This window comes from Gymnodraco acuticeps, unplaced genomic scaffold (genome assembly GCF_902827175.1).
Source record: "Gymnodraco acuticeps unplaced genomic scaffold, fGymAcu1.1, whole genome shotgun sequence".
In the NCBI taxonomy this organism is placed as follows: domain Eukaryota; kingdom Metazoa; phylum Chordata; class Actinopteri; order Perciformes; family Bathydraconidae; genus Gymnodraco; species Gymnodraco acuticeps.
Window position 1 is genome coordinate 1,536,559 of NW_022989894.1, and position 27,106 is coordinate 1,563,664.

Here is a 27,106-nt window from a genome sequence, read left to right on the forward strand (position 1 = left end):
ACCTCCTTTGGTAGGTCATTAAAGACAGTCTTGGAGCTGTGGTGTGAATCACTGAATCATGTCGCAGGATCCATCTGCTGGCATGTCTAATTTGGGGCAGAAGAGCACCAGTACATATGGCTGCCATATACTGTTTTATAATAATTGGCAGTGACAGAGCCATGAGGAGGATTCACTGGAAATGAATTGATAAGGGACGTGGCAGCAGGGAGGGACACAGAGAGAGATGGGGAAAGAATAAACGGAGGGATATGTTGGTTCATCTGCTGCAAATCTGAAGGCTTCTCGCAGTTTTCCTGATTGAATGTTTGCTCCATAGTTCAGAAATAACAGCCAGCATGTACTTCTAATAAAGCTAAGTCATGGAGCAAGAGTGAAAGCTGAGTCAGCATGTACTAGTATGAGTGCTGAGGCCTGTCCCCCTGGATGAGGACTTGTTTCTTTGAGGAATTGCAAAGTACTCAAAAGAAAACCTCAGCAAGTCTGCCCCAAAGCCTTAATGGAATATCAGGTTGGAAAAACTTTACTCGATGATTTTAGAGATCAGACAGAGTAAGAAAAAAGTGCTGCAGCGTTCTCCTGTCAGTTGTAAAAGCATGTAATGTTATTAGCAATCATTCAATCGTTTTTGTTATTATACTTCAGGGGCAGACTTTCACCCTTGGAGGGAAACATTGAGATTGGATGGTCGGCTACTGGCCAAAAGCAAAAACCTATTGTATTGATTTGTTTGGCAAAATGTCGCTAAAATCCAAGTTCCTTCAATTGAAATGCCTCTTCTCCTTAGTCACTGGCACCACACTGAAGTGTCACTCAGCCCCTATGTAAGGCAACCCTGCTACGTGTACTCCTTATGGCTCTTTGATAGTACTAAGTGTGTAAAAGGACCTTTTCCTTGAGAGAGTTAGCAAGATATTACCTTTGAAATCTTGGCTACATTATGAAGTTGTGTGACAACTGGCAGAAAGGACGCCAATGTTAAATGCTATTATAGAGTGCTGAATGGAGCATTAAAAGGTGCTGCTGCCAAGTCCGGCTCAGGCAGGCTGACACATCCCTGACTGTGTGTCGGAGAATCCAAACTGAGTAACTGACGCTCAACTTTGGGGGCCACCACCTATTCATGGCTAAATAATAATAATAATAATAAACTTGTATAGCACCTTTCATGCACAAAGCTGCCCAAAGTGCTTTACAGAATAAGAAGAAAACACAACAACATTATTAAAATAAATACAGAACAAGATAAAACACCTACAGTGATCCTAATGAAATTCCCTTGAATTAAAGCTGACAGGAAATTAAAATAGGTTAAAATCAAACAATTTAAAAAAGACAATTTAAAATGTAAAATAAAAGCAAAACAGAAAAAATACAGTAAAACATGGACAAATAAAAGCCATATTAAAAATATTTGCTTTTAAACATTTCAAGGTTCTAATATCATGCATTAGGAGCCCCTGAAGTCTGCAAAGGAAATATGGGGATAATAGCATTGTTGAGTCTAAAACCACCTTTTAATGATTTGGCATTCTCTAGTGCAATTGTGTCATGATGTAAGCATGTCAATAAGTGTGTTTGGCCGAATCAGTTCCTGCAATTCATCTTTTACACTTGGTTTGTTTTGATTGCAATCAAGACAATGTGCAGGAGTTTTGTTGCACCTGCAGTATTAGGGAATGTAAAGGACACACATTATTTCGCAGACATCAGGCCAGCTATTGCTCTCTTCCATATGTAGAAATATGGAGACAGTAAATCTATGACTGAAACCGTGTCGCATTAAAGGATTCAGCGTACTGATTCAAGGAGTTCATTTCATAAAACTTAAGGTTTTAAAATTGAAAAGAATATCTTTGTGTGTATTATTTTATTGTTTAAACATATTTGTCTCACTACCAATGAGTCTGAGCTTTGGAATAGGATGCAGGATTTTCTTGTGAACAAAAAACAACCTTGAGAGTCGATCTCAAAAAGGCCTTTTCTTCTGTTTTCACACTGATAAGAAGACAAGTACAAACCCTTTCACACTTTTATCAATGCTCTCTTTGTGTTCTTACGGTCCTATTTTTTTCAAGAACTAAAGTGGGCAGCAAGAATAACCCAATTTGATTTATCTTAGATTAATTACCTGTTTTAGTAATACTAATTGCAATATCCGAAAGCATAGCTCAAATCTTCCAAACCTGCTGATTGTTTTTTTATTGTAGAGTGTGTGTGTGAGTGTGTTGGTCGAATTTCACATACAACGTATATCCACTTATTGAACAGAACTCGAATTGTTTCAAGTAAACAAGGCTTTTAGGTAGGAATTATTGAGACGATAAAGCCTTTTGTTTGTGCCTAATCTGATAGAGCTTTTGGTGCACTTTAAATCAAACACTTACCGTAATTGGCCTCATCGTTCATACATTAAAGTCTGCATCACTAAACATATCTAAATTCAATCTAAACTTCATTTAATTTTGTGGAAGTGCTTTTAAAACTATCAGACTGTAATCAGGAAATTACATTGTCCTCCCTATGGAGTTTTTTGCTCATCTAAGCAGTGCGAAGAGTGTTCCAGTCTTTATGTGTACATCATCACCTTTCAGGTACAAGTGTGGGCATATGTCTCACACGTTAATACCGACACCAAGGATCAGCATGCAAATAAATGTATGTTTCGTGGAGGTGTGTGTGTGCGCAATCTGGATATATAAAACAAACTGTGATTGACAGATGGCAATGGCAATGAAAATCACAGTTTTTTTATTCAATTTGCATTTAAATAATGATTTCTTTAGAGTGATCCGATACATCAGAAATCATATGTGCCTCTGCTTTTCCTGAAAAACAAAGTATGCTAAATAGGAACCGCTTGTTTTATAACAATAACACCATTTGTATGCAGCTCTCTATACTGACAATGTTATCAAACAAAGGAAAGATACTTACATGAATGCCTAATCACTGACTTTCAGCACCTGGATATGCCAGACTCAACACGAGTGCCTCCTTTTGAATCCCAGATACACTGAACAAAAATATAAACGCAACACTTTTGTTTTTGCTCCCATTTTTCATGAGATGAACTCAAAGATCTAAAACATTTTCTATATACACAAAATAACCATTTCACTCAAATACTGTTCACAAATCTGAAAAAATCTGTGATAGTGAGCACTTCTCCTTTGCCGAGATAATCCATCCCACCTCACAGGTGTGGCATATCAAGATGCTGATTAGACAGCATGATTATTGCACAGGTGTGCCTTAGGCTGGCCACAATAAAAGGCCACTCTGAAACGTGCAGTTTTGCTTTATTGGGGGGGTCTGGGGGGGTCCGAAAACCAGTCAGTATCTGGTGTGAGCGGTAGGGGTAGGGTTAGGTTAATGTTGTGAATCGAGTGGCCTGTGTTCGTCATCCATAACATACGCCTGCCCATACCATAACCCCACCACCACCATGGGCCACTCGATTCACAACATTAACCTAACCCTACCCCTCACACCAGATACTGACTGGTTTTCGGACCCCCCCCCAGACCCCCCCAATAAAGCAAAACTGCACGTTTCAGAGTGGCCTTTTATTGTGGCCAGCCTAAGGCACACCTGTGCAATAATCATGCTGTCTAATCAGCATCTTGATATGCCACACCTGTGAGGTGGGATGGATTATCTCGGCAAAGGAGAAGTGCTCACTATCACAGATTTTTTCAGATTTGTGAACAATATTTGAGAGAAATGGTTATTTTGTGTATATAGAAAATGTTTTAGATCTTTGAGTTCATCTCATGAAAAATGGGAGCAAAAACAAAAGTGTTGCGTTTATATTTTTGTTCAGTGTAGCTTAAGTGTACAGTGTACCTGTTTCTATCCTCAGGGCAGGGATATTTGTTTCTGTAACCCTCAGATTTACAGAACTGCCTGTAATATTTGCCCTTGGAAATGTTTTCTGAATGCATTTCTTAGTGCAAACAGTAACAACACATCAGGACCATCCACACAAATGTTTTTACAAACACAAAAAGGGAAGAATCCTGCGTAGTTCAGTGAGTTATACTCGCGGTTTTTATACTTTTTCTTAAAGGTTCAAGTTCGAGCTTTACACAGAGAAAAAGGACCTAAGGCAATTGAAATGAAAAATGAAAAACATTACAGAACATGGGTCTAAGAACAAACAAGAAAACTGGTTTTTTTATATTCATATCGGAGTGATAAATGGACACAACTGAAAACGAAACTTCTGCAACACAATCATTATTATTTTGCTTTACTATCTATATTATAAATGTTCAGATCTGGGAACCTCAATCTGCTTTATTTATTATTAAAATATTACTGTCTTTTTTTTTACCATTAGCAAATTGTTTAGCCACACATTAATTTGGTATGATGGAGTCTGCATATTGAAGTGTTACCACACTGTTATAAAAGCCATTTTACTAGTATTGCTGATGGTGTGATTGTATATAGTTAATCATGTGGTTGTTTTTCCTGTTCTTCTCAGGGAATTTGCACGTTGGAAGGTGAGGAACACAGCCATCGAGAGGAGGGACCTGATGCGGAACCCCGTGCCGCTCATGCCTGAGTTCCAGCACAGCGTACGCCTGCTGGGCCGCAGACCCACGACTCAGCAGTTCATCGACACCATCATCAAGAAATATGGAACCCACATACTCATCTCAGCCACCCTAGGAGGTAATTGAGGTTTCATTTGCTCACTTCCACACTTGAGTCACAGTTTTACACCCATTTTGTTATGAATCTCACACAGGGGTTGTGGTTAGCTGACATGCTACAGTACATTGAAATCACCTAATGTGCAAGGTTCCTTTCAGAGACATCATTTATTGAGATAGTCATTTAACCCTCTGGAGTCTAAGGGTATTTTCTCGATTTTTAGATGTTTTCTTAAATCACCTTTTAAATGTATTTCTTCTAACATGGCACCCCATGTGTTACATATCAAAATGTTCAGGACAATCTCTGGTATTGCTATATATGCAAATTACTCACCTTAGAGCACTGTTTGAGATAAGTAGCTCAAAAGCTTAAAATTTGACATCAGATTTTCGGAAAATCTTCAAAACTTTTGTGAAAACACAAATGTACTCATGTGATCGAATTGTTTTGGTGTTTTAGATTTGGTTACCAAAGTCTTAGGATCACAAAAGCAGTGCAATATTTCAATTACACTGTATATAAATGTGTTATTCATGTCTAAAATAAAAAAAATTAAAATCGAATTATGAGTAAAATGGGTGTTCTCATTCATAACATAGTGATGTCTCACTATGGGATGCGCCTCATCGCGGAGCAAACAGAAGCATCAATCTCATTACGCCAATCCTGATTGGCTGGTGATCTTGACGTCAACGTCAGGGAATCACCCCCTATAAGTAGCTTGCGCCACGACGCATGCGTCATTCAAACACCTCTTCTCGCTTCAGAGCACATCTGTAGACGGACAAGCTTAACAGTCCACAGACTGAACCCAAATCCAAAACATTTCGGTCGACGGGCGCTCGCCGGCTACTCCTTCTGCTTCGCAAGAAGACGGTAATACTAACGCCAGTTAGTATTAAAATCGACCTCGCCGTTTCTTTACCCGGAAAGTAAGGTAAGGTTTTGATTTTTCTCAAGCTAGCTACGCACCTGTTGCTAGCTAGCTTCCCCTTACTACCAACACCACGGTAGCGAGGACGCTTTTCTTTTTCTCTCTCACGGAGGAGAAAAGGATTAGAAGTATATTGACACACCAGTCAATATTCTTTGAGAACAAAGGACCCACACCGTCCCTTTTTCTCCGGATTAAGGACGGGTTGGTAACACTTTTCTCTCAACGACGTATCTGTTACGAGTGGGTCCTCTCCACGCCACGAGGCGAACAAGATGGACGCCTCTCTGCCGTGAGACTGGGTTGCCATAACACAACAAATAGAGACTCAGAGGGGAAGAGACGTGACATCTCAGCTGGCTCTAAGGAGCATACAGCGGGAGATGCTCGCGACATCTGCTTGGGTTTCTCAAGACAGTTACACGGAGCTAAAGACTCCAAGTCACCGTCACCCCCCTCGCTTCTCGGGCTATCTGTATTCACAAGCCCGGGGAGAGTCAACCCATATTCTGGAGAGAGAGATTCTCTCTCTCCTAGAAAGGAGGGTTTTATCTATAATGCCCGCCGAGCAGAGTCAGATTACGCAGACAAATGTCCTCGTAAAGCACCTGCTCAACATGGGTCTCATAATAAAACTAAACCCCGTGCGCCACGGCGTGCGGAGAGTATTGGTTATTATGAAATGCGTAGTGGCACGACGCCACTGGCCGCACCCGACTTTTCTAGTATGGGGCGCGCCTACGGGTGCTGTCCTTTCACGGAAGGTGGTCACCACGGACGCATGTCTGACAGGCTGATAGGGTATTTACGAAGGTCGCCCGTTGAGGGGTCTCTGGAGCAGAGACCTCCAGCGGGCGCACGTAAATCACCCGGAGCTTTTAGCGGTGTTCCCCACCCTAAAATGCTTTCTGCCTTCTCTCAGAGGACACCATGTCCTCGTGAGGACAGACAACACGACCACAGTATCGTGTATGAACCGCCAAGGGAGGTTGCGTTGTCTCCAGTCGCACACTGGCACACAAACTTATCCCTTGGAGCGGCAGACGTCTCCTCTCTCTGAGAGCGACGCATGTACCAGGAGTGATGTACCTCGGGACAGAACTACTGTCCAGAGGTGCACCACTCTATGCAGACTGGACTCCACATCCAAGGATCGTGAGTCCGCTGTGGGTGCGTTACGGCAGAGCCGCGTTAAATCTGTTCGCATAAAGAGAAAATGCTCAATGACAGCTGTTCTCTTTAATGCACGATTTAAACGCACCGTTAGGCGTGGACGCACTCGTACACGATTGACCTCCGGGTCTTCTGTACGCGTTCCCACCCCTGGCTCTGATACCCCCAACTCTGGCCAGAGTGAAGGAGCAACGCCACACACTTATCCTGATGGCTCCGCATTAGCCCGCAACATACGGGCTGGCGGAGATATATCAGCTGTTGTGCGGGCAGCCATGGCAGCCCCCCTCTACGCAGGGACAGATTGTCTCAGGTGGGGGGGGCGATCCTTCATCCACGCCCAGAGCGCGGGGCACTATGGGCCTGACCCGTGAGTCGTACAATCTGAATACAGTGGGACTCCCTCAGAAGGTGATAAACACTATTCAGAGTGCGAGAGCTTCCTCCACCAGGTCTCTTTATGACTGTAAGTGGAGGGTGTTTGAGGAGTGGTGCCTTCAAGAAGGACACATCTCCTTTCAATGTCCTGTCGGGGTGATTTTATCATTTCTACAGGACTTGATCGATAAACACAGAGCTTTCTCCACGATCAAGGTGTACCTGGCTGCTATTGCTGCATGCCATGTGGGCTTTGAGGGTAAGACGGCTAGCCAACATCCTTTGGTCTGCCGTTTTATGAAGGGAGCTCGCAGGCTCCTCCCTGTCTCCAGGTCACTGGTGCCCTTATGGGACTTGGCAGTGGTTTTAAATGGGCTCAGAATGACCCCATTTGAACCCCTGGAAGGAGCTGACATGAAACATCTGTCAATCAAGACAGTGCTGTTACTGGCCCTGGCATCCGCCAAACGGGTCAGTGATATTCATGCGCTGTCTGTACATCCTTCATGCACTCAGTTCGCCCCAGGGCAAACGAGAGTGTTGTTGAAGCCCAACCCTGCCTTTACACCAAAGGTGGTTGGTTCGTGTACCCCAATTGACATTGAGGCATTTCCTCCACCGCTGGTTTCCTCCGGGGAACAGCAGCAGGATCTGTTGTGTCCAGTCCGTGCTTTACGCACATATATGGACAGATCAAAGGAGCTTCGTCTTAATGACCAACTCTTTGTGTCCTGGGCTAACCCTCACAAGGGCAAGCCTGTTACTAAGCAACGGCTCTCCCACTGGATTGTGGAGGCAATTGCTTTGGCCTATACGAGTCAGAGTTTGCAAGCACCTTCGGGTCTGCGGGCTCACTCGACTCGGGGCCTGGCTACATCCTGGGCTTTGTTCAAGGGTGTTTCCATCCAAGACATCTGTGCAGCGGCGAGCTGGTCCTCGCCGCTCACTTTTGTCCGCTTTTACAGGCTAGACGTCTCCGCTCCAAGCGTGGCCCGAGCAGTGCTGGGCACCTTGTTGAGTCGGGACTCTACCTGTTAAGGTTCTGTTTGGTTGGTGGTTTTCGAGATAAGCTCGTCTGGCAATACGGGAGCTACAATTTCCCATAGTGAGACATCGAACGGAGTGTTATGAATGAGAACTATAGGTTACTTGCGTAACCCCAGTTCTCAGAGTAACATGAAGTGAGATGTCTCACCAGACGGCCCTCCTTGCTATGGTGAAGCGAGAAGAGGTGCTTATTTTGAATGATGCATGCGTCGTGGCGCAAGCTACTTATAGGGGGTGATTCCCTGACGCTGACGTCAAGATCACCAGCCAATCAGGATTGGCGTAATGAGATTGATGCTTCTGTTTGCTCCGCAATGAGGCGCATCCCATAGTGAGACATCTCACTTCATGTTACTCTGAGAACTGGGGTTACGCAAGTAACCTATAGTTTTACACACCAAAATAACGTTAACACAGAGTAAACGTTTGCTAATGGAGAGTCTATTTTGTCCAATAAAAAGTTCATGACTATCGATAAAAAATATATATCAATAAACCTATTGTTCATTTTCGCGGTATTCCCCACACATTGCCAGTACACTATTACTGTAATATTTACACTTACCCATGCCCAAATGGATCCTTGTTGTTGTCTTTGTATTCTTCTTCTTCAGAAGAGTGGAAGACTTCAGGTTCTGAGGCTCTATCTTCACTGCTGCTAGCGAAATAAATCTCTAGCGAAGTCGGCAACTGTAATGTGTTTCTCTGTCTCTCTCTCTCTCCTCAAAGACGTAAACTGATGGGAGGCACGTGGTTTATGTTTTGTTTACTTGGTGGGTAGGTCCTTAGTGATTTCTCGATGTCCATTGGTCATTTCAGACCTTGATGGCTGCCGGCCGAGATTTCCTTGACGGACACACGAATCCACCAATCCCACACAGTGTAAAGTCAAGCTGCTTTGAGCGGCAGCTGTGCCCTGGTTACAGTCTCACAGGAGATACCGCTGGAAAGCTACTCTTCCAGCGATTCCGCGGATATCTGAATCATATTTCTACTCTTTATAATCGAAAATATATGATTAATTACGTAAAATTACCGGCGCGTCCACCGACTCCAGAGGGTTAAAGCCACTATGTTTAAATATTAACTTTAAAGGACCAATTGGGCTGCAACACACAGTGTGAAAGGTGGGTTTTTCCCAAATATAAACTGTCTGAAACTTTTGTATGACTTCCTTTCTAAACAGTAAAATAAATGCAATACATGTCTTTGAAAATATGAATTTTATGAATTAACAATAATGAACATCTATTATTTAAAATCAGATAACGGTTTCATGAATATGATAATTTTCTAGATCTAGGATTAGGCAGCAAAAACGCTTTTAGCAAATTAAGGAATACATATTTCTCTTTTATTTTCTCCAAATTAATATCGCAATTATTTTGTCATCATCTTATTATTCTGTTGTACTTTGACACCATTGTGTCCTTCTGGATAATTCCTCCGCCTCTTTGCAACAATGTCAAACAGTGATGGAATTTTAGGCCACATTGTTCTCCAAGGTGTTGGAAAAACTCTCTCTCAGCAAAACTGCAGCTGTGTCACAAGCAGGCAGGAACAGGCGGATAGGAGACTTTTTCAACAACTAAATAAGCTTTTTATCAAGAACAAGATTAGGGCAACTTGAAATGAAGACAGACAAAGATCAGGTGAACCATGTTATAAGACATATTTGCGCCAGAGCAGCTCTTACATCCTTTAGCAAAGCCAAATGAACCAAATGAGCATTGACAACTGAGTAGCTATTTCCTTAAATTTGAATCAGGTTTTCATTTGTTACTGATTTTAATACATGATAATGTGTAGGTAACAACATATAAGCCCTGAATTTAAATACAAGTAAAGGTTACACTCAGGCATGTGGATTTGTCCGTTGTTCAGGGTGGGTGACTTGCACAGGATCAACTCCACATCGACCAAATAAAAATTATAAGTCTATTCTGAACAGGTATTCCATCTCGTCTGGCTTAAGTGGATTTTCCAGCAGTACAGTGACCCAAAACGTGCATCAAAGCTGTGCCAGGACTATCTTAAATCCAGAGTCTCCTAACTGCTTCCCCACCAAACACATGTGGGAGAGTTTGATAAGTGAAAAGGCAAGGCACACTGCAGCATCCTACACACAATGTGAATTCTCACAACCTGCAATATTGTGGAAGCAAGGTGTTGAAGCCAGCTGTGAGCTATGAGCTGTGAAAAGTACAGAGAACTACAACTTTTAAAGAAAAGTTGTATTTTATCAGAAATAATAAGTATGCATCAACATCTATATCCCACAGGAACATGACATGTAAATAAGACCATGATGCAATTAGCACTTTCCACTTTTCACATCTACATTTCTTCCATAATGGGTAGAACGACCAAATGTGATAACAAGATGCCGATTCCATGAGTCTTCAGTAATTCATCTTCTGAATGAGCTTCCTGAAAGCAGATGACAACACGGCTTCAATTTCATTTGCAACACCTGGAGACCATTATAGTCATACGTATGGTAATTGCATTTTTATGTTCATGCCAAATTTAACCTGAAGATAATCTTCTTCATAAGTGCTTGTACGTACAGACCTCTCAGGTAAATAGGCGAGAGTGATTATCATATGTTTATTACTGAGATTTATCTTCAAGAACTGACGTATAAAACAAAAATAAGGGATTCACTTAGCGCATTTCTGATGTGGGAAGAAGCCTTCACAGAAGCTAGTGTTTACAGATCATCTTTTTTTATCAAGGGTACATTGTTATTTTTTTCTCATGAAGACTTCTTTTAATGTCTTTATTTTCAAATATGGAATATTCACGTAATTGTTTTGAAGCATTATTTCAAATGTATAAATCCCCTTAAATTCACAATTTAAATGCAGTCCAATTATCAATAACAAGAACCCACTGTGGAAAGGCGAATAAATGCCTCTAATGGACGATTTCAGTACGTTGGATGTTATTCCCGAAATAAAAGTTAAGCACCCCTGCTGTCGAAGTCTAAATATAAATGGCTTCTTCCTCCAATCTCTTATGTTATCTCGAGCTCTGAGGGACACATGAAGGCGGCTTACTGTTCTTTCTTTGCCAACTGCATTTCAAAGATAGAATTATTAAGATTATTCACACTTTTACTCCAACCCTGCATTGTATGCGTGAAACATTGCCAAGTAGCGGCTCCAGTTGTGTGAAAGGATATGTGTTGCTTTGTAATCTCATAATCAAATGCTGAAATATTCAATACATTTGTCATGTTTTCCTCTCTTTTAAGTGCAATACTGTGCAATACAGACAGACATGGGGTATCATTGTTTTTGTTTTAAGCAAGAAAGATAATTTAGTGTAGTAATAATGGTCAATTTAGCAGAAAACCATTGATGTGGAGATCCTTTTCTATTATGTATTCTTGTGAAGCACTTTGTGATCTTGCTTTATGAATGGTGCTAAATTAAATATATTGTACTAATTTACTTTAGAAAAGACAGTCTGTATTGATCTGTCCCTTTGTCCAACAATAACAGAACAAATTCAAACATTTATTTTATGTCAGTACTGATACTTCAATTAGAACCATTGATGCTTAAGCAGTTAGCGAAGAAAGTGGATCTGGAAGGACACTTTCATTTGAAAATGTTGCAGTCTACTTAATGTCTAACACTAGGCTTTAATAATTTAGCTAAACTGTGCAGAGAAATATCAGGTGTGACGGGTTAGAGTTGCAATATCGCATACACCATTCCGTAAGGGGATTCGTGCTGAGACACTCATTTTGGAAATTGGAAATACAATATTGGTCTGAAACATTATATGAAGGTAAAATGTAATTAAGTGTGTCTAAGCCAGGGACAATGCAACTGCCACCAATGCACCAGGTGGCTAGAATTGGACAAATAAGCCACAGAAATAATCCCAGTATCATTTTCAGCCACAGCATCCTCCCTACTCGCATCGAATTGCATCCCCTTATATTTGTCCTTTTTTCTTAACATGCCCTGTCTTTCATTCATTTGTAACCTTTGCCTCATCTTCTCTATCTCTGAGTTATCACCGTATTATCTATAACCTTGAGGCCATCTTGTTTCCAGATATGGGTCTGTACACTCTTATCTCAATCTTGGGATTGCCCATTAAAGAACTCTGTTATATGAAGCAGGTAATGTGCACAGCAGGCTGTGATGAAGTGGCAAGAAGAGGCTAAATCTCTGTTTAGCCACCTACACTTTTTGGTCTTAAGAGCCATTATACTCGAGAGGAAAGAAATAAATGCTCCTTCGCACAGGAAACTCAGAGTTGAGGGTCGATTGTGAAAATCCCCATTAGACATTTCTTCTGAATGAGTAGACATGATTATATTGCATGACCATGAACAGTTGTTATGCCACCTAGGTTTTTTCCAAATCTCCTTTTTTACCCTTATGGTTATACAAGGCAGAAAATGCACATTATTTTTCTTTTCTTCAGGTTCCCCATCTCTATCTGTCTGAGTGAAATATTACTGATTTAGCTGATAATCACTGACAAATAGGGACCTTTACGGATGTATTTGGGTAGCATCAAACCCACATAAAAGATATATTTTGATCAAACTTTTTAGCTAATTTGTATTATTTTATGTATATTCTATTGTAAACTGCAATATCTGACTTGGATAGTCTTTTTGTTGATTACTGATTCATACTGAAGTGACAAATACACAGCGGCACAAGCTGAGGAGTGCTATTTGGAGTTAATGGTACATGTGTGGGTCACTTTAGCTGAGCACCCATAAGGAGGGTCTGAGCTCCTATGAAAGCAGTGAAATCATACATCTGTGGGGGTCGCTAATACATTACCAACAACCATTATTTTAATCACAAATAATGCATGTGTCAATGTAATGAGTATTATTTACATTAGCGAGGTAAATAGGCTAAAATAAAAACATGTTTTCCAAAAGAACAACGCATCGCATTCTCTCTTGAATGACAATATGCCTGCACTTCACCTCCAAGGTGTGCAATACATTATTGCTCAATCTATGCCTGCTGTGAGCTGCGCGAGCTGAGATGATGTATGATGTGGAGGGAGGCGTGTGGTACAGTGGTTTGTGCGTTGGTGTTCGGATCAGGCGGTCACAGGTTCAAGGTGTGTGTGTGTGTGTGTGTGTGTGTGTGTGTGTGTGTGTGTGTGTGTGTGTGTGTGTGTGTGTGTGTGTGTGTGTGTGTGCACACGTTAGTTTTAAAGAACTCCATACAACTCAGATTATAACTCGAACACTGGAAGTAAACCATTTATATATTCATACATTGCTTTGCTCTTGCACCACTACAGCTAAGTTATCATGTGAAGTGTTTTATATCTAGTAGTGCTACGTGTTTGAGTGGGTCACTTATTGTGCAAATGTACAAGGACGCAACCAAGGTTAACTACCTTGCAGGCTCATCTAAAAGAAGACTGAAATCTAACAAACGATGATGTGAACAATGCACAATTATAGCATATTCAATCAAAACCGTTGCAGATGAGGAATTAAAGAGTTTCAACCTGTTTGTTATGTCCCAAAGACACACAATAAGCTTTTTGTTGAGTCAACAAGGGTAAGGCAACTTTTAGGGTTATGCACATACAGTATTGTCTGCACCGGAACAAACTGGTGGGGTGGGGATAGAGGACGGGCTCTGCGGTCTCCTGTGTTGACACACTTTTTATGTCCAGCCATCCACCCTTCCTTTTTCCCTAAGACATTGTGCCACAGTAAAACGTCCCACTTCCTCTGCCTATGGCACCGACAGACACTGTGCTATTGTTTTTTGCTGAGGACACTCATTTAATCCTTTCAACGGATTATACAATGCCATCCCTTTTCCAATTTTTAAAACCAAAGCCCTAACTTAAGTAAAGTATTAGGATTCTACGAGAGGAGTTTGACCTTTTTTTTATGTCCTTATCTGGTTGTTCGTATTTTATTGTCCCTTGGCCTCTTTTCCTGTCTCAAACAATGATGCCCGTGGTGCCTGGAAGCACTTGGCATCAATGCCCCCAGAGAACAAAAAACTGTTTGTGACAATAGCCTTTGTTTATGTCTGGATTTATGGAGACACTCTTTACTGAATATAAAGGTTTATAGATTTAATTCGTATTTGACTGGTTGCTAATGCTGAAGGAGAGGTAAAGAGTGCTGCGGGGGATGACTCACTTCTTCTGCTGCAGTTGTTATACTTTAACATTTTTAACGTGTAGAGCACAGGTTTATTGCAAGATAACATGGCAATAATAGTCATTATTGATATTGCCATCTTTAACTTTTGTCATCTTTGCAAGTTGGAATCAAGCGGCAAACTCTGGGGCAGAGCCGGGAAGCCCATAAGGAAGTGCCACAAACTGCAGTTCATCTATTGAACGATAGGGAATGGCTGCAGAAAGGAGCCATTTCCATAGACCCCCCATGTTAAAATGCCCAACTTTACAGCAGAAAAAAACATGTTTCTACCCCTGGATGCAATAAAAAAATATTCTGGATATAGTTAGATTCCACCTTCATGACAATGGATTGGGGAGTGACTTTTTTTATAACGCACCCCTTTTAGTTATATTAGGTCTTAATGTTTTTGCATAAATTAGGGCGTGGTCAGCTTGAGTGACAGGTCTCTGCGGTGACTGCTGCTTCTAGCTTTCTGTCTCTCTGCTAGCTCTGTTAGCTCTGTTAGCTCCTGGATGCTACAGGGGCTCAGCTGCGATGCTGATCCGGGGAACACCACTTGAACTCGGACGTGTTTGTTGTGTTTGGTGCCTGGTGGAGTATTCTTCATTTAAATATCAGACTTATCTTAGGCCGCCTCTTTGCCCTTATTTGGATCAGGCTGGAGCAGGCGGGAGTTCTGACGTCACTGTCGAGACGGCAGCGGCCGACTCCGCCTACTAAGGGCTTCTCAGCAACTCTGCAGAAACCTATGGGTGACGTCACGGACACTACGTCCATTTATATTATAGGCCTACAGTCTATGGTTGGAATATGGTAATTTAATACTATTGTAAGGGTGAACATTTAAACAAGCATTTAAGAGAATAATATTGTGTGTTACTTTCTCTGCTACTGACTGACAGCATCTGCCGGAGATGTTTTAGGAAATAATTATCAATTATCTGCTGCTTTTCTGCCGTCTGAACGTTTTAACTACCTCGTACCTCCCGAATCGAAGTCACTGGCATATGTGGAAGCTTTAATGTAGGCATCAAAGGATATGTATTTTGAAGTTCAACACATGACCTGACTGCATCCTGTGTGCATGCTGTGCGCAGAAAACACTTGAAGCCAAACCATAATGAACACATCTTAGACTTCACAGCAAAGGAGACCACGACTGTGAGTCGATGCCTCAGCATTAAACTGAGTTCTAAAGCTTAAAACTGAAATAATACATAAAAAAAAGTTTGACATATGTTTGACGTGTTTGGTTTGCCTGCAGCCACTGAGAACACAACTGAAGGTGCTTATTGACTATAGAAGTCAAATCTTTGTGTTCAGTCGATGCACAACAAAGGCTGTGCTGAGTAGAAATGCAAGAGGAAGGTAGTGCTACCAGAAACGGTGTGAAGGACATGCATTTGCATTTTACTAGAGCTAAGCTAAAGCTGTGAGGGTCATATTTCACCCCATCTGTCATTCCCTCTGCATCATATGTTTGAAATCAGTTTTGCACTTTGAGTGAGAACGCTGCTCTCTCGCTGTGAAATCTGTTGGTATCCGTGCTGAGGGGAAATTGAGTTTGGAGAGAGAGGCGAGATGCAAGTGTTCATTTTTAGAATAGGTGTGAAGATTAAATTGACTAAAACTACTTTTTATAAATGTCATTGTCCAGTATTTTGGGCTTTAGAGGTCAAAATGACACACCACCAACTCTGAAAGAGGGATTTTGTAACGTCTGATTAAACAACATATAACTACTCTGATCTTGAAAGAACTTTACGCATCAAACTGATGTCCACAATCACGTTTATTCTCTTTGTAGCGGCAATAACTCCCTATGAGTTAGCTGCTGAGAGGCTAAAAAATGCTCTTTGCTGTGACGCGTTCCATGTAAGAGTCCGTAGTCATTTGTAGTCCATGGTGTTTAATAAAGATGAAAACAAACAATATACAACTCCAGACCTGACGGTCAACAGAAAGTATCGGAGGAAATTCACCCTCTTCCTACATCATATCCTCTCAACCGGCATCCAACAGGTGACTAAATACCAATAAACCACACCCACGTGACCATTGCCGGAAGTGATAAACAATAAGAATTAAACGCGATGCAAACAGAAATACAAGATAATAATACAAATAATAAGTAAGGCAAAAACAAGCATTTTGGCTCCTACACTCCAGCCCCTAATTATTATATAACAATTTATAATAATTATTCAAAACTAATTACAATAAAGCACTGTATATTCTAATAATATGCAGATCATCATGTTTTAAATCCAGTATTCATATATCAGTATACAAGCAATCAAGTCTGCTGTGTGTAGTATTGTGAGTGCAGGGTGCAAACATAGTCACTGTATGCAGGGGCCAAGGAGCAAGGTGAAAAATGGAAAATGATTTAGACATGGCAAAAATGTCTCTGCCTCATGAAAAAGGCGTACTTGGCTGAGGGGTATATTCAGAAAGCCACTATTTGTCTTCATCTGAATCCCAAGTACAAGTCCTTTTTTCCTTGTCCTTTTCCAATCTAATGTGATTGGTCCTTCCAATAGTTTGGCAGATTTTAAGACTGGATCCCGGAACCGCTGATTTCCCATGGAAAGTCTCTGGATGTCTCTGCTACCTTCAGGATAGTGCATCTTAAATTGATGTTTCCACAGCATATCCACTTTCATTACAAATGTCCTTCTAGCACCCATCACTGACTCTGAGAGGTTGCAGTCCTCTTCACCGGCCCCAGTAAGGCCACTTGTATGCAAAGAGGCTGGTTCTTTTCTGTACATCTTAGTTTCCTTTGTTTCTATGTCATATTTAATTTGTCCCGCTTTCATGGTTGCAAATGTGCTTTCTACTGGATGAGGTTGTGACTCGAGTGTTATGGTAGATGTGATGATTTCAGTGTCAGCTCTGTCCTTGGTTGTTATTGTTGATGTTTTTAGATTAGCTACACTGTGCTCTGGAATGATTGGTGCAGATGTATAACTTGTGGCTGGGGTACAAAAGGATCTGTTTTGATATGAAGGGTTTTCTTTTCCTTGAGTCCGTTTCCAAAATATGACTGCTTGCCATCAGATCCTGTAGTGCAGCTACTCGGAACACTGGATTTCTTTGATGCAGCAAGAACCTTCATTTTAGCCATGGTGGCGGCGATGTCTCCTTCTAGGTCCAGTTGTTCTCTTCTTCTCCTCAGCTTATGTTCCTGTTTTTCTAAAGCATGTTTCTTTTGAAGTAGATTTTGTAAAACCATCAGGGCGGCCACTTCCGCCTGAGCTTTTATATAAGCAGATGCAGTTCTTGATAGGCTTACTCTGGATCTTGAGCCATGAAAAGTAAATGTGCTAGTTCTGTTTCCAATATTTAACACACTGTCCACGCCATCCTCATTTTCGTTGTTGTCACTCATTTTGCATGTTCCAATATGCACAACAGTATTCACTAATGCCAATCTTGTCTCTGACGTGGTGCCTGATCAGTGATCACAGCTGTGCATGTTACAAACAATTCCGGAAATCCAAACCTTCGCCGATGTCGGCATAACCAGCACGCACAAAACAGGCCAAATAACAGTCCCCAATGGACTAACGGCAGCACTTCCAAACTGTGTTCCAAAATAAAAAAATACACAGAATTAACGCAATTGTGCCTACCGCCTCAACTGGCTGTGATGTGCTCCAGTCAATCAGTTTCCGCCTGCGGCCACGGTGAATTGTGGCTTTTCCTTTCCACTTCGCCGAGGGGGAAACTGTCTGTGTTCCAACTCCGTGATCCCGAACGTCCTGGCTTCGTCTGCTTAGGATCCGGTCCATTCCGTCGCGTCTTCGATGCGGCGATCCATTTTCTGTTGACTAATTGTAGCAGCAATAACTCCCTATGAGTTAGCTGCTGAGAGGCTAAAAAATGCTCTTTGCTGTGACGCGTTCCATGTAAGAGTCCGTAGTCATTTGTAGTCCATGGTGTTTAATAAAGACGAAAACAAACAATATACAACTCCAGACCTGACGGTCAACAGAAAGTATCGGAGGAAATTCACCCTCTTCCTACATCATATCCTCTCAACCGGCATCCAACAGGTGACTAAATACCAGACGTGGGACCAAGTCATTGTTTTGCAAGTCCGAGTCAAGTCTCAAGTCTTTGCGCTCAAGTCCGAGTCAAGTCTCAAGTCATTGTTTTGCAAGTCCAAGTCAAGTCTCAAGTCAGGATGGGCAAGTTCAAGTCAAGTCCAAGTCCTAAACTTTGACAAAACGAGTCATAAACAAGTCATTATGTGTTTTTCACCAAATGTAATGACATCGATCAACAGAATAATACTTAATAATCAAACAGCTCTTTATTAGTCACATTAATAATTTAATAATCCATTTTCTCTCTGCTGGTAAAGTAACGTGTGTTTTTCTAATTTAAGGCAGGGTTTCCCACACATAGACTATACCTGGGCGGGCCTGGGCAGGCTGTGAGTTCAAATCCCGCCAGGAACACCACCACTAGTGTGCCCTTGAGTAAGGCACTTAGCCCTCAGTTACTCCAGGGAGAATGTCCCTGTAATCGGTCATTATAAGTCGCTTTGGATAAAAGCGTCAGCTAAATGAAATGTAATGTGATTAGTAAAATATGCATGAATAAATAAATAAAAAGTTAACTAGGTGAAAAAAGGTAAGATACACTTTTAAAACTTGTTGAGAGAAAACTAGTCTTTGCTGCTGCCTCAAAGAGGAGCAGGGGGGAGAGGAGGGAGACAGGACAGGAGAGGAGGGAGACAGGAGAGGCTGATTCAGGAGCACAGACACACTCACAACTATAAATGAACCAAAAATAAATTAACAAGTTTCAGTGTTTTTTTCATATTGGAAATGGGATGTTGTTGGTTATGGCCTTGATTTTATGATTATTGAAATGTATACAGTTCTGTTTAATATAGGTGTTTCCATAGATCTAGTCTCTTTATTTTCCCCTCAAAATGCACCAGATTGATGCATTTAACTCCAAAACAAAAAATAAAATCTTACCGGGGGGGCATGCCCCTGGACCCCCCTAGAGGATTTGAGGTCGACCCCCACTAAAAATCACATGGATAGGTTCCTAAATACATTAATAAATACATTTATTTTTTTTTAAATAGTATCCCATTTCCATATGTTCATGTGTGGGTAGTAGATTTAAACTATAGGGCTATCATTATGGACCCTGCCTGTACCTGTACCTGTTCGCTCTGCCATCGCGTGAAGGGTCTGCTAACAAGCGACCAACAGAAAGGTTAATGTTGTTGCACGTCACCTCAACCCCCCCCCGCTACCACCACCACCCCCCAAAGTATATTTCAGATCTGTGGGAAACACTGGCAGTTAATGGACCAGCACCAGAGGCATTCCCATACACACAGGCGTTGGAGCTGTTCTTCATGAAATCCCAGAAGGATGAAGTGCTCTGACAAACAGTGCCATCTTTGCGCAAAATGATTATACCGGAATGAAAAGTCAATAAATAATGTTGTTAAAACTTTTTTTTTAACAACCCCCCTCCTTGCCACCACCCGCCCAAGTATATTTCATATCTGTGGGAAACACTGAGAGGGATCAGTAAGGTGAGGCTACCGTGACGGTTTGATTCAGAAGGAGTTTCATTGATAAGATCCCTGATGTTGAGGTAACCAGAATGTTTATTTCCACTGTGTACAACATGTTATAAGGGACCCACGATCTATCTTTATGCAAGGGATAATGTGCAGCGAGGCGGGGAAAAGAACACCTGCATCTAGATCCCTCTGCAGGTGGTACTTTAAGTATATTTTGATGCTAATACTTTTGTACTTTTACTTGTAACATTTTGAATGCAGGACTTTTTATTGTACAGGGTTCCTGCAGGTTTCGCCAACTCAAATTTAAAACTTTTTAACACCACTTTGAATAGAATTTAAGACCTATTTCACGGCAATAAAGTATGAAGGAAAATGTATATAAAGAAGAAATACGTCCCATAATCACTTACAAAGTAAATGTATTCATGTTCAACATAAGAACAATGACTGAACACAACAGCATAACAGTACAGAACTGTGTTAGCGTGTTAGACAAAAAGTGTGTATGTGTGTGTGTGTGTTAGGGCTGTGCAATTAATCATATTTTAACCGCAATTACGATTTTGGCCTGCCACAATTACGAAAACAACATAATCGGAAAAAACGATTATTTTGCTTTGCTAGGTTGTGACAGTGCACCACAACATATTTGATCTAATTATTTTTTTAGTAATGTATCATTTATTTAATTAATTTTTGTATTGGTTTTTCAGTGGAATTATACGTTCAGGGTAATCAACAGTTAAAAAGATACTGTTCAAATTATTATCTGTTTTAAAGTTCAATAAATGGATGTTTTCAAAGTCAATGAATAATCGTATTTAATAATCATGATATTAATTATTGACCAACATAATCGTGATTATTGCCATAATCGAGCAGCCCTAGTGTGTGTGTGTGTGCGTGTGCGTGTGTGTGTGTGTGTGTGTCTCTGAGAGAGAGTGACAAGAGCTATATTCAGAGCTCTGCTGCCTTGGCTACAATCTTTCATCGTTGCTGTTGTATGATTGGTGTTTAGCTACGGTATTTAGCGTCTACAGCACCTCCGCTTTTAGGGTTGACGTAGACCCAAACTTCGCACGGAGGTCCCGGGAGCTGCTGCTGCACTAGCTAGCGCTACATTAGCTAACGCTGCACTAGCTAACGCTACATTAGCTGCTGCTGCACTAGCTAACGCTACATTAGCAAAACAAACACTAATTTATTTTGCAAAAGGTGCAGCGGGCTTCAAACCCTAACCCTCCACTGGTTTCAACCAAGCACTAAATTAGATGTTTTCCAACCAAATACGGTTGAACTTACACTTCCCCATATTTATTTGTAAGTAGATTCGAAGATAGGCTACATGAGCTGAAGCTTGGTTGATAGGTTACTAGCTGGGTGTTCTCCAATAAGGGGCCGGGAGAAACAAAGTTAGTTATTACTGGTTCCATGTTGATTTAATTCAATACAAATTGTTGGGGGGACTGAAAGGCTATTACCGTACTGGTTAATTGCAGCCCGGACATTTTCCCCAAAACACATTTAGACGCTATCGCAACGCAGAAGTACCTTTCAAATCCGATAATTTTTAAGACCTTCTGAATCATATTTAAGACCTTTTTAAGGCCTTAAATTCTGATTATCAAATTTAAGACTTTTTAAGACCCCGCGGGAACCCTGATTGTAACTTTTTTTAAATTGTCTGAACTTCTCCCACCTCTGACAATAAATCCTGAGTGGTTACCAAAACAAAACCCTGCTCTGAAGGTTATTTTCATTTTACAAATCCTGCACTCAGCTTTGCTTTCTCCAATATCATTGACAAGCAGCCATATGCTGCTTCTTTTTTCGGTTTTCACTCATTTCTTGACTTTTTCCGACGCGCTTGCATTTAAATCCGGCTCCCAGTCTCCCCGTCGCTCTGTGCAGCTGGCCTGTACCACTACACATGCTGTGCCCCCCACCCTTCTTTCACATAATGGTATGACCTAGTGTGTCCTTGCATATGATTGGCCGCATGGTGGCCCAGCTAAATAAAGACCCGCCCCTGCCTGCAAGGATTCTCAGCAAGAGTAGGAGCGGCTGAAGATTCTGCTTTCCCCAACGGGAGTCTTCTCTTCTAGCGGCAGCTCGCGATCGGCGTGTTGGAGACCTCTGAATTAAAGTATCAAGTCACCTCAAGTCAGAAGGCTCAAGTCCAAGTCAAGTCCCGAGTCATTGGTGTTCAAGTCCAAGTCAAGTCGCAAGTCTTTTGTGATGTTGTCAAGTCGAGTCTCAAGTCATAAAATGTGTGACTCGAGTCTGACTCGAGTCCAAGTCATGTGACTCGAGTCCACACCTCTGCTAAATACCAATAAACCACACCCACTTGACCATTGCCGGAAGTGATAAACAATAAGAATTAAACGCGATGCAAACAGAAATACAAGATAATAATACAAATAATAAGTAAGGCAAAAACAAGCATTTTGGCTCCTACACTCTTCTTTGTACAATCATGAAACACCATGAAAACGTGTTCGCCTAGTAGACCAGCAGTAGAGTTATCACATCATCGACACTTTTAGCGCCCTTTTACTCTCTCACAAACACAATATAAACATCCAGGGCTAGAGGTCACATTGACTTCCGGAAAGACAACTCTTATCATTTTTACAAAATAAAACAAAGTTCAAGCATACATTAAACACTCTTCAAAAAATACAAAACAATAAATAAGGGACCTTTGAGCGTCAGCTACAACAACCACTATGGTGACAAGTTCGAAATACAACACCCAGCATTGTCGAGAACACAGCACAATCAACTTCTAAGATTTCTCAAAATATATCACAACTGACAATACCATAAAAGGTTGCATAGCCTCATGATTTGAAGAATGGTACATTTTATCGTTTAGTATCTCTTATTTCCGTTTCAATAGAAAAAAACGGTTTGTGTCCACATTTTCTTGGTCTCGCTTAAAGGTCTGGAAATAACCGTTATGACCAAATAAAGATATTACATGTAGGAGGGACTGTATCTCAGCTGTGAGGACTCATTTGCCCTCATACTCTCTCCTGCATACTCAAGACTATGACTGGATCGGAGACCACTTCAGCACCCCAGTCTCATGCTGTCAGCATTGAAGAGGTGGAAGTAGTTTATTGAAATGAGTTGTGGTCACCGAAGCCTGAGGCTAGAGTTCATATGCAGAGCCCTGACTGTGCCCTGGGTTGTATTGGAAGACGGCCCTGCAGCTGTTGATGCTACCTAACTCTTTTTTTACTTGTTCTTGTCATGCTGCCAACACAAAATGCACAGGGTATAATTTCCCATTGAGACCGTGGCTATCTCAAAGCAACAGCTTCACTTTCAGAATATCTCTTGCATAAAGCAGGGACAATCGAGTTATGGTTGAGTAGAAAATTGGTTGAATTAATTCCTCTACTTATTGGAATGTATTATGCGTTTGCAGTTGTTACATTTTTTTATTTTAGGAATTATATACACCTGTTTTTTAAGGATAAATTATAACAGTATAGTCAGAGATGGTGTTTGTAAAATGTTTTCCTGCTTAATGTAAAAAGTTAATTTGCCTAGTCGGGTTTCTTCCTCTTTTGTTTGGACATATTTGAAACATACACACAATTATTGTAAATGCTAAACAATCACAAAACAATTATTATGATATGCCAAACTTCCCAAAAGACTTACGTAAAAATACATTAAAAGAATAACGCATAATACGTTTCAATGTGTGTATATATTATGTTCCTCTAAAGGGTGGTATTCGTATAGAGAATAAACAACGATAATAACCATTAGCGTCTTTCCGCTGGACGGTATAAAGCGGTATAGTTTAATGTGCTCCATAAAGTGACCCACACATGTACCATTAACACCAAATAGCACTCCCAGCAATTCCATTACTTTTAAACCATACTTGCCCTGCTAACCTTCATTGATATCCACATGCTTGCACACACAAAAAAGAAAAATATGCAAAGGTACATTTAGGAGACACCTTTGCACACACACTGTTCGAGGTGAAACAGTACATTGTTTTAAAATACATCTGAGCTGTAAACACATACGCTCTGCATGAGCTGATTAATTCTGGCAGTGTCCCAGCAAGGAGCCCCGTAATAATGTAACACAATGTATTACTTACAGAAAGGTGCACGCTGATGAATCTTTTAAAGCCATGGAGGAAATGATTCAGCCAGACCAGCAGCAATAACCACACAGTATTTATGTACAGTACAGTGAGCCTCCTTTATGCCACACTAGGACGCAATGGAGATAAAAAGGGCTTAATGTGAGACCGTTATTCTTGCGCAGTAGTGTAAGTCAAGTGTGTGTAAGTAACTTTGCTCACCCCGAGGGTAAAAGGGCATGGCAGCGTCAGAGAATGGGCTCTTGTCCCTTCAGTGCTTCTACTCTAACCAGGCATGAGACATTTGCCCTGACTGCTACCCACCCTTACACATGGTCACCACAAGTTAAGTGACCAATTCCAATGCATCGCTAGGGGCCGAATAACCATTCACATCACTGGAAACCTGAACATATGTGACATGCTCTTGAAAGAGTTCCAGGCATAAGGTTTGCCATTTGAACAGTAATCTTCAAAGGCAAGTTTGTGTGTGCTCGCGCGGGAAAATGTCTGTTTGCTTTGTATGCGTCTGTTTCTGCTCGCGGGAGTGAGAGATGGGAAAAAATATGATGTGTAAAGGATGAGCAGCTCAACCATTTTTATTGAGTCAACAAACAAACATGCCATGCAAATTGGAGAGATTGTCTGGTGCTCTAGAAATATTTGGCGCTGTTACTGCTTGAAAAATCTTCATTTGTAGCACGCAGACGCTTACTGAACGGTCAGTGGTTAGGTTTAAGTACACCCCCTCACAGTTCTCCTGTGGACTTTCAAACTCAACATACTGTACATACTGTACACACATCTGGTGAGGCTTAATTTCCCACATCACAGATATGAATCTGGTCATAGTACCGCATTAATGGAAAGAGATAAAAGACATGCTGATTTGTATGTGTCCATAATCCTTAATATCCACAGTAGTTGTGACCTTATTGCAGTTGAGCTGGATTTAAATTCACTTCAAACTAAAGGTGGATGCTTTTTCACTTTGCCTCAGCAAAAGAGTAAGAATTTCAGGTACCACTAAATCTACATTTTTCAGAAATTACAGCAACAAGAAACAAAGATAACAATGGATCATTAGGAGTGTTTGGCTCAAATCTGATTTCTAAAACTAATTTGGCAGATACTTATGCCAGCATGACACCAAACAGATTGCTGTTGATTCAAGAGAAAACAACGTGGCATTTAAAAGTATTCTTTTTTGGTTTAAAACCATTGTTCGAAAGAATAGAACAAGTAGTGGTATGGAGGAAAAGAGAAAGAAACAGAAAACAACCCTGCAGGCAGTGTTATTATCACCAGACGGGTCAGTAATTACATTTTTAACCATCCGCAGATAATTTCATTTATTTTCCAGAGGAAAAATGGGATAGACTCTGGTTATCTAGGAACAGGCTACACAATGCCGCATTACAGTTAAACAGGTACAATCCCTCCCAAGTGACTCCTAATTAACCTCCTGTACTCATTGCTATTTGACTAATTTCTCTGCACTAATGAAATCTCTGCAAACGGTTATGTTATTTTCAATTTCTTTGTTTACCTTCAATTTGTCTTTCTCTGCCCGGGGAAGCTGTGGAAAAAAGATACCGGATGCAATGTATTTTTTCTCCACAGGATAAAATTCCTGTGGTCTTGAGGTACAAATTCTACATCGCTTGACCTCTCATGGAAATAATACCATCCCAATAGGGGTAATTCCGGGGACATTTCTGGGGATGGTGCCAGCTAGGGATAAAGCAGCAAATACAGAGACTGTTCCTGGAAAACTGGGGCATCTGGTTTCTCAAGCTAAACGTGCCTTCTCTGATATTCAGACCTCTGTCTTATCCCTCCTGTTAAGAGCTCTATTGGCTTCTGAGATAAGCCTGCATGGGACAATTCTCACAAGTCTACTGTACACTCACAATATTTAATACTTTACTTGTTAAATCAAGTACTTTTTCCCCCCCAAAAAAACTTCAAAGGCAGTATCAATAATATTAAACTTGTTTTTGTTTCCTTGTGATCCCTTTAGGAGAGGAGGCACTGACCATGTACCTGGCCAAAAACAAGCTGGACAGGAAGCTTGTCAATGCAACTCAGAACGTGGAAGCCCTTCATCAGCTGGCCTCGTCCTACTTCATCGACCGTGACGGGACGATGAGGAAGCTGCATGAGATCCAAATTTCCACCAATGCCATCAAGGTTTGTGCATATTGAAGATGTGCGATCAAATACAGTTGAGATTACTGACAAATACTATTTTGACAACTGGATTTAAGAAAAAATAGGAATACAGTTTTTTTTACCATAATACATTTTATTATAATGAATTTATTTTTTAGTATTCTTTGCTATTTCCCCTTAATTTGACAAAGAACTGAAGAGACACAACAACACAAGAGCACTTGGCCTATAAGAAAACCCTTATGAGTTGTTTCTGATCTGGTTGGATCAGGTTATTGGCAACCAAAACAACATGTTTAAATCTAAGCCAGAATATCCTGTCTAGAAAACAAAAACATGGTTTACCGTCCTCCGCATAAACCATGTGATTTCACAGTCACATAAACACCTTACTCTCACTTCCTCCAGAGACAGATGGTGGACTGTGTAATACAAATAAATGTAACTGAAAAACTAAAATATCTAGAAAGTGCATCTAAATGAGATAACATCAGCATAAGCTGTGCGGTAGCTTTATACAGATAAGCTAGTTTTAATACACAAGCTTACATAATTAACATATTGCACAAAGGTACATATAAAGGGGAGTAGGTGTTCACAGAAAGAAACCACCACAGTGTGAGTGCGGGATGGGAGCCATAATGTAATACTTTAATTTAAATACATGTAACTGAAATAGCGGTCTGATTCTAATCACATACTTCCTGTATGCATAATAATTACATTTTAGGGTCAGATGAGCACGGTTTTAAACTGAACCAATATAAATGTTACCAAGCTGCTTAAAATAGGTTTTCCATAAACGTAAAAAACAGGGACAGGGTACAAAGATTTTGCCTTTTGAAAAAATAACCTTTATTTTGAAGCTGAAGACAG

At 40.9% G+C, this 27,106-nt stretch overlaps 1 protein-coding gene across 1 annotated transcript in view; it reads left to right on the forward strand.

Moving 5' to 3' along the window:
- The window catches only part of brinp1 (bone morphogenetic protein/retinoic acid inducible neural-specific 1), a 140,673-nt gene that overhangs the window by 53,698 nt on the left and 59,869 nt on the right, over window positions 1–27,106 (forward strand). Inside the window, exons 3-4 of the mRNA XM_034205115.1 lie at window positions 4,493–4,683; window positions 26,079–26,248. Coding sequence (XP_034061006.1) covers window positions 4,493–4,683; window positions 26,079–26,248 — 361 coding nt within the window. The remainder of the gene's footprint in view (window positions 1–4,492; window positions 4,684–26,078; window positions 26,249–27,106) is intronic.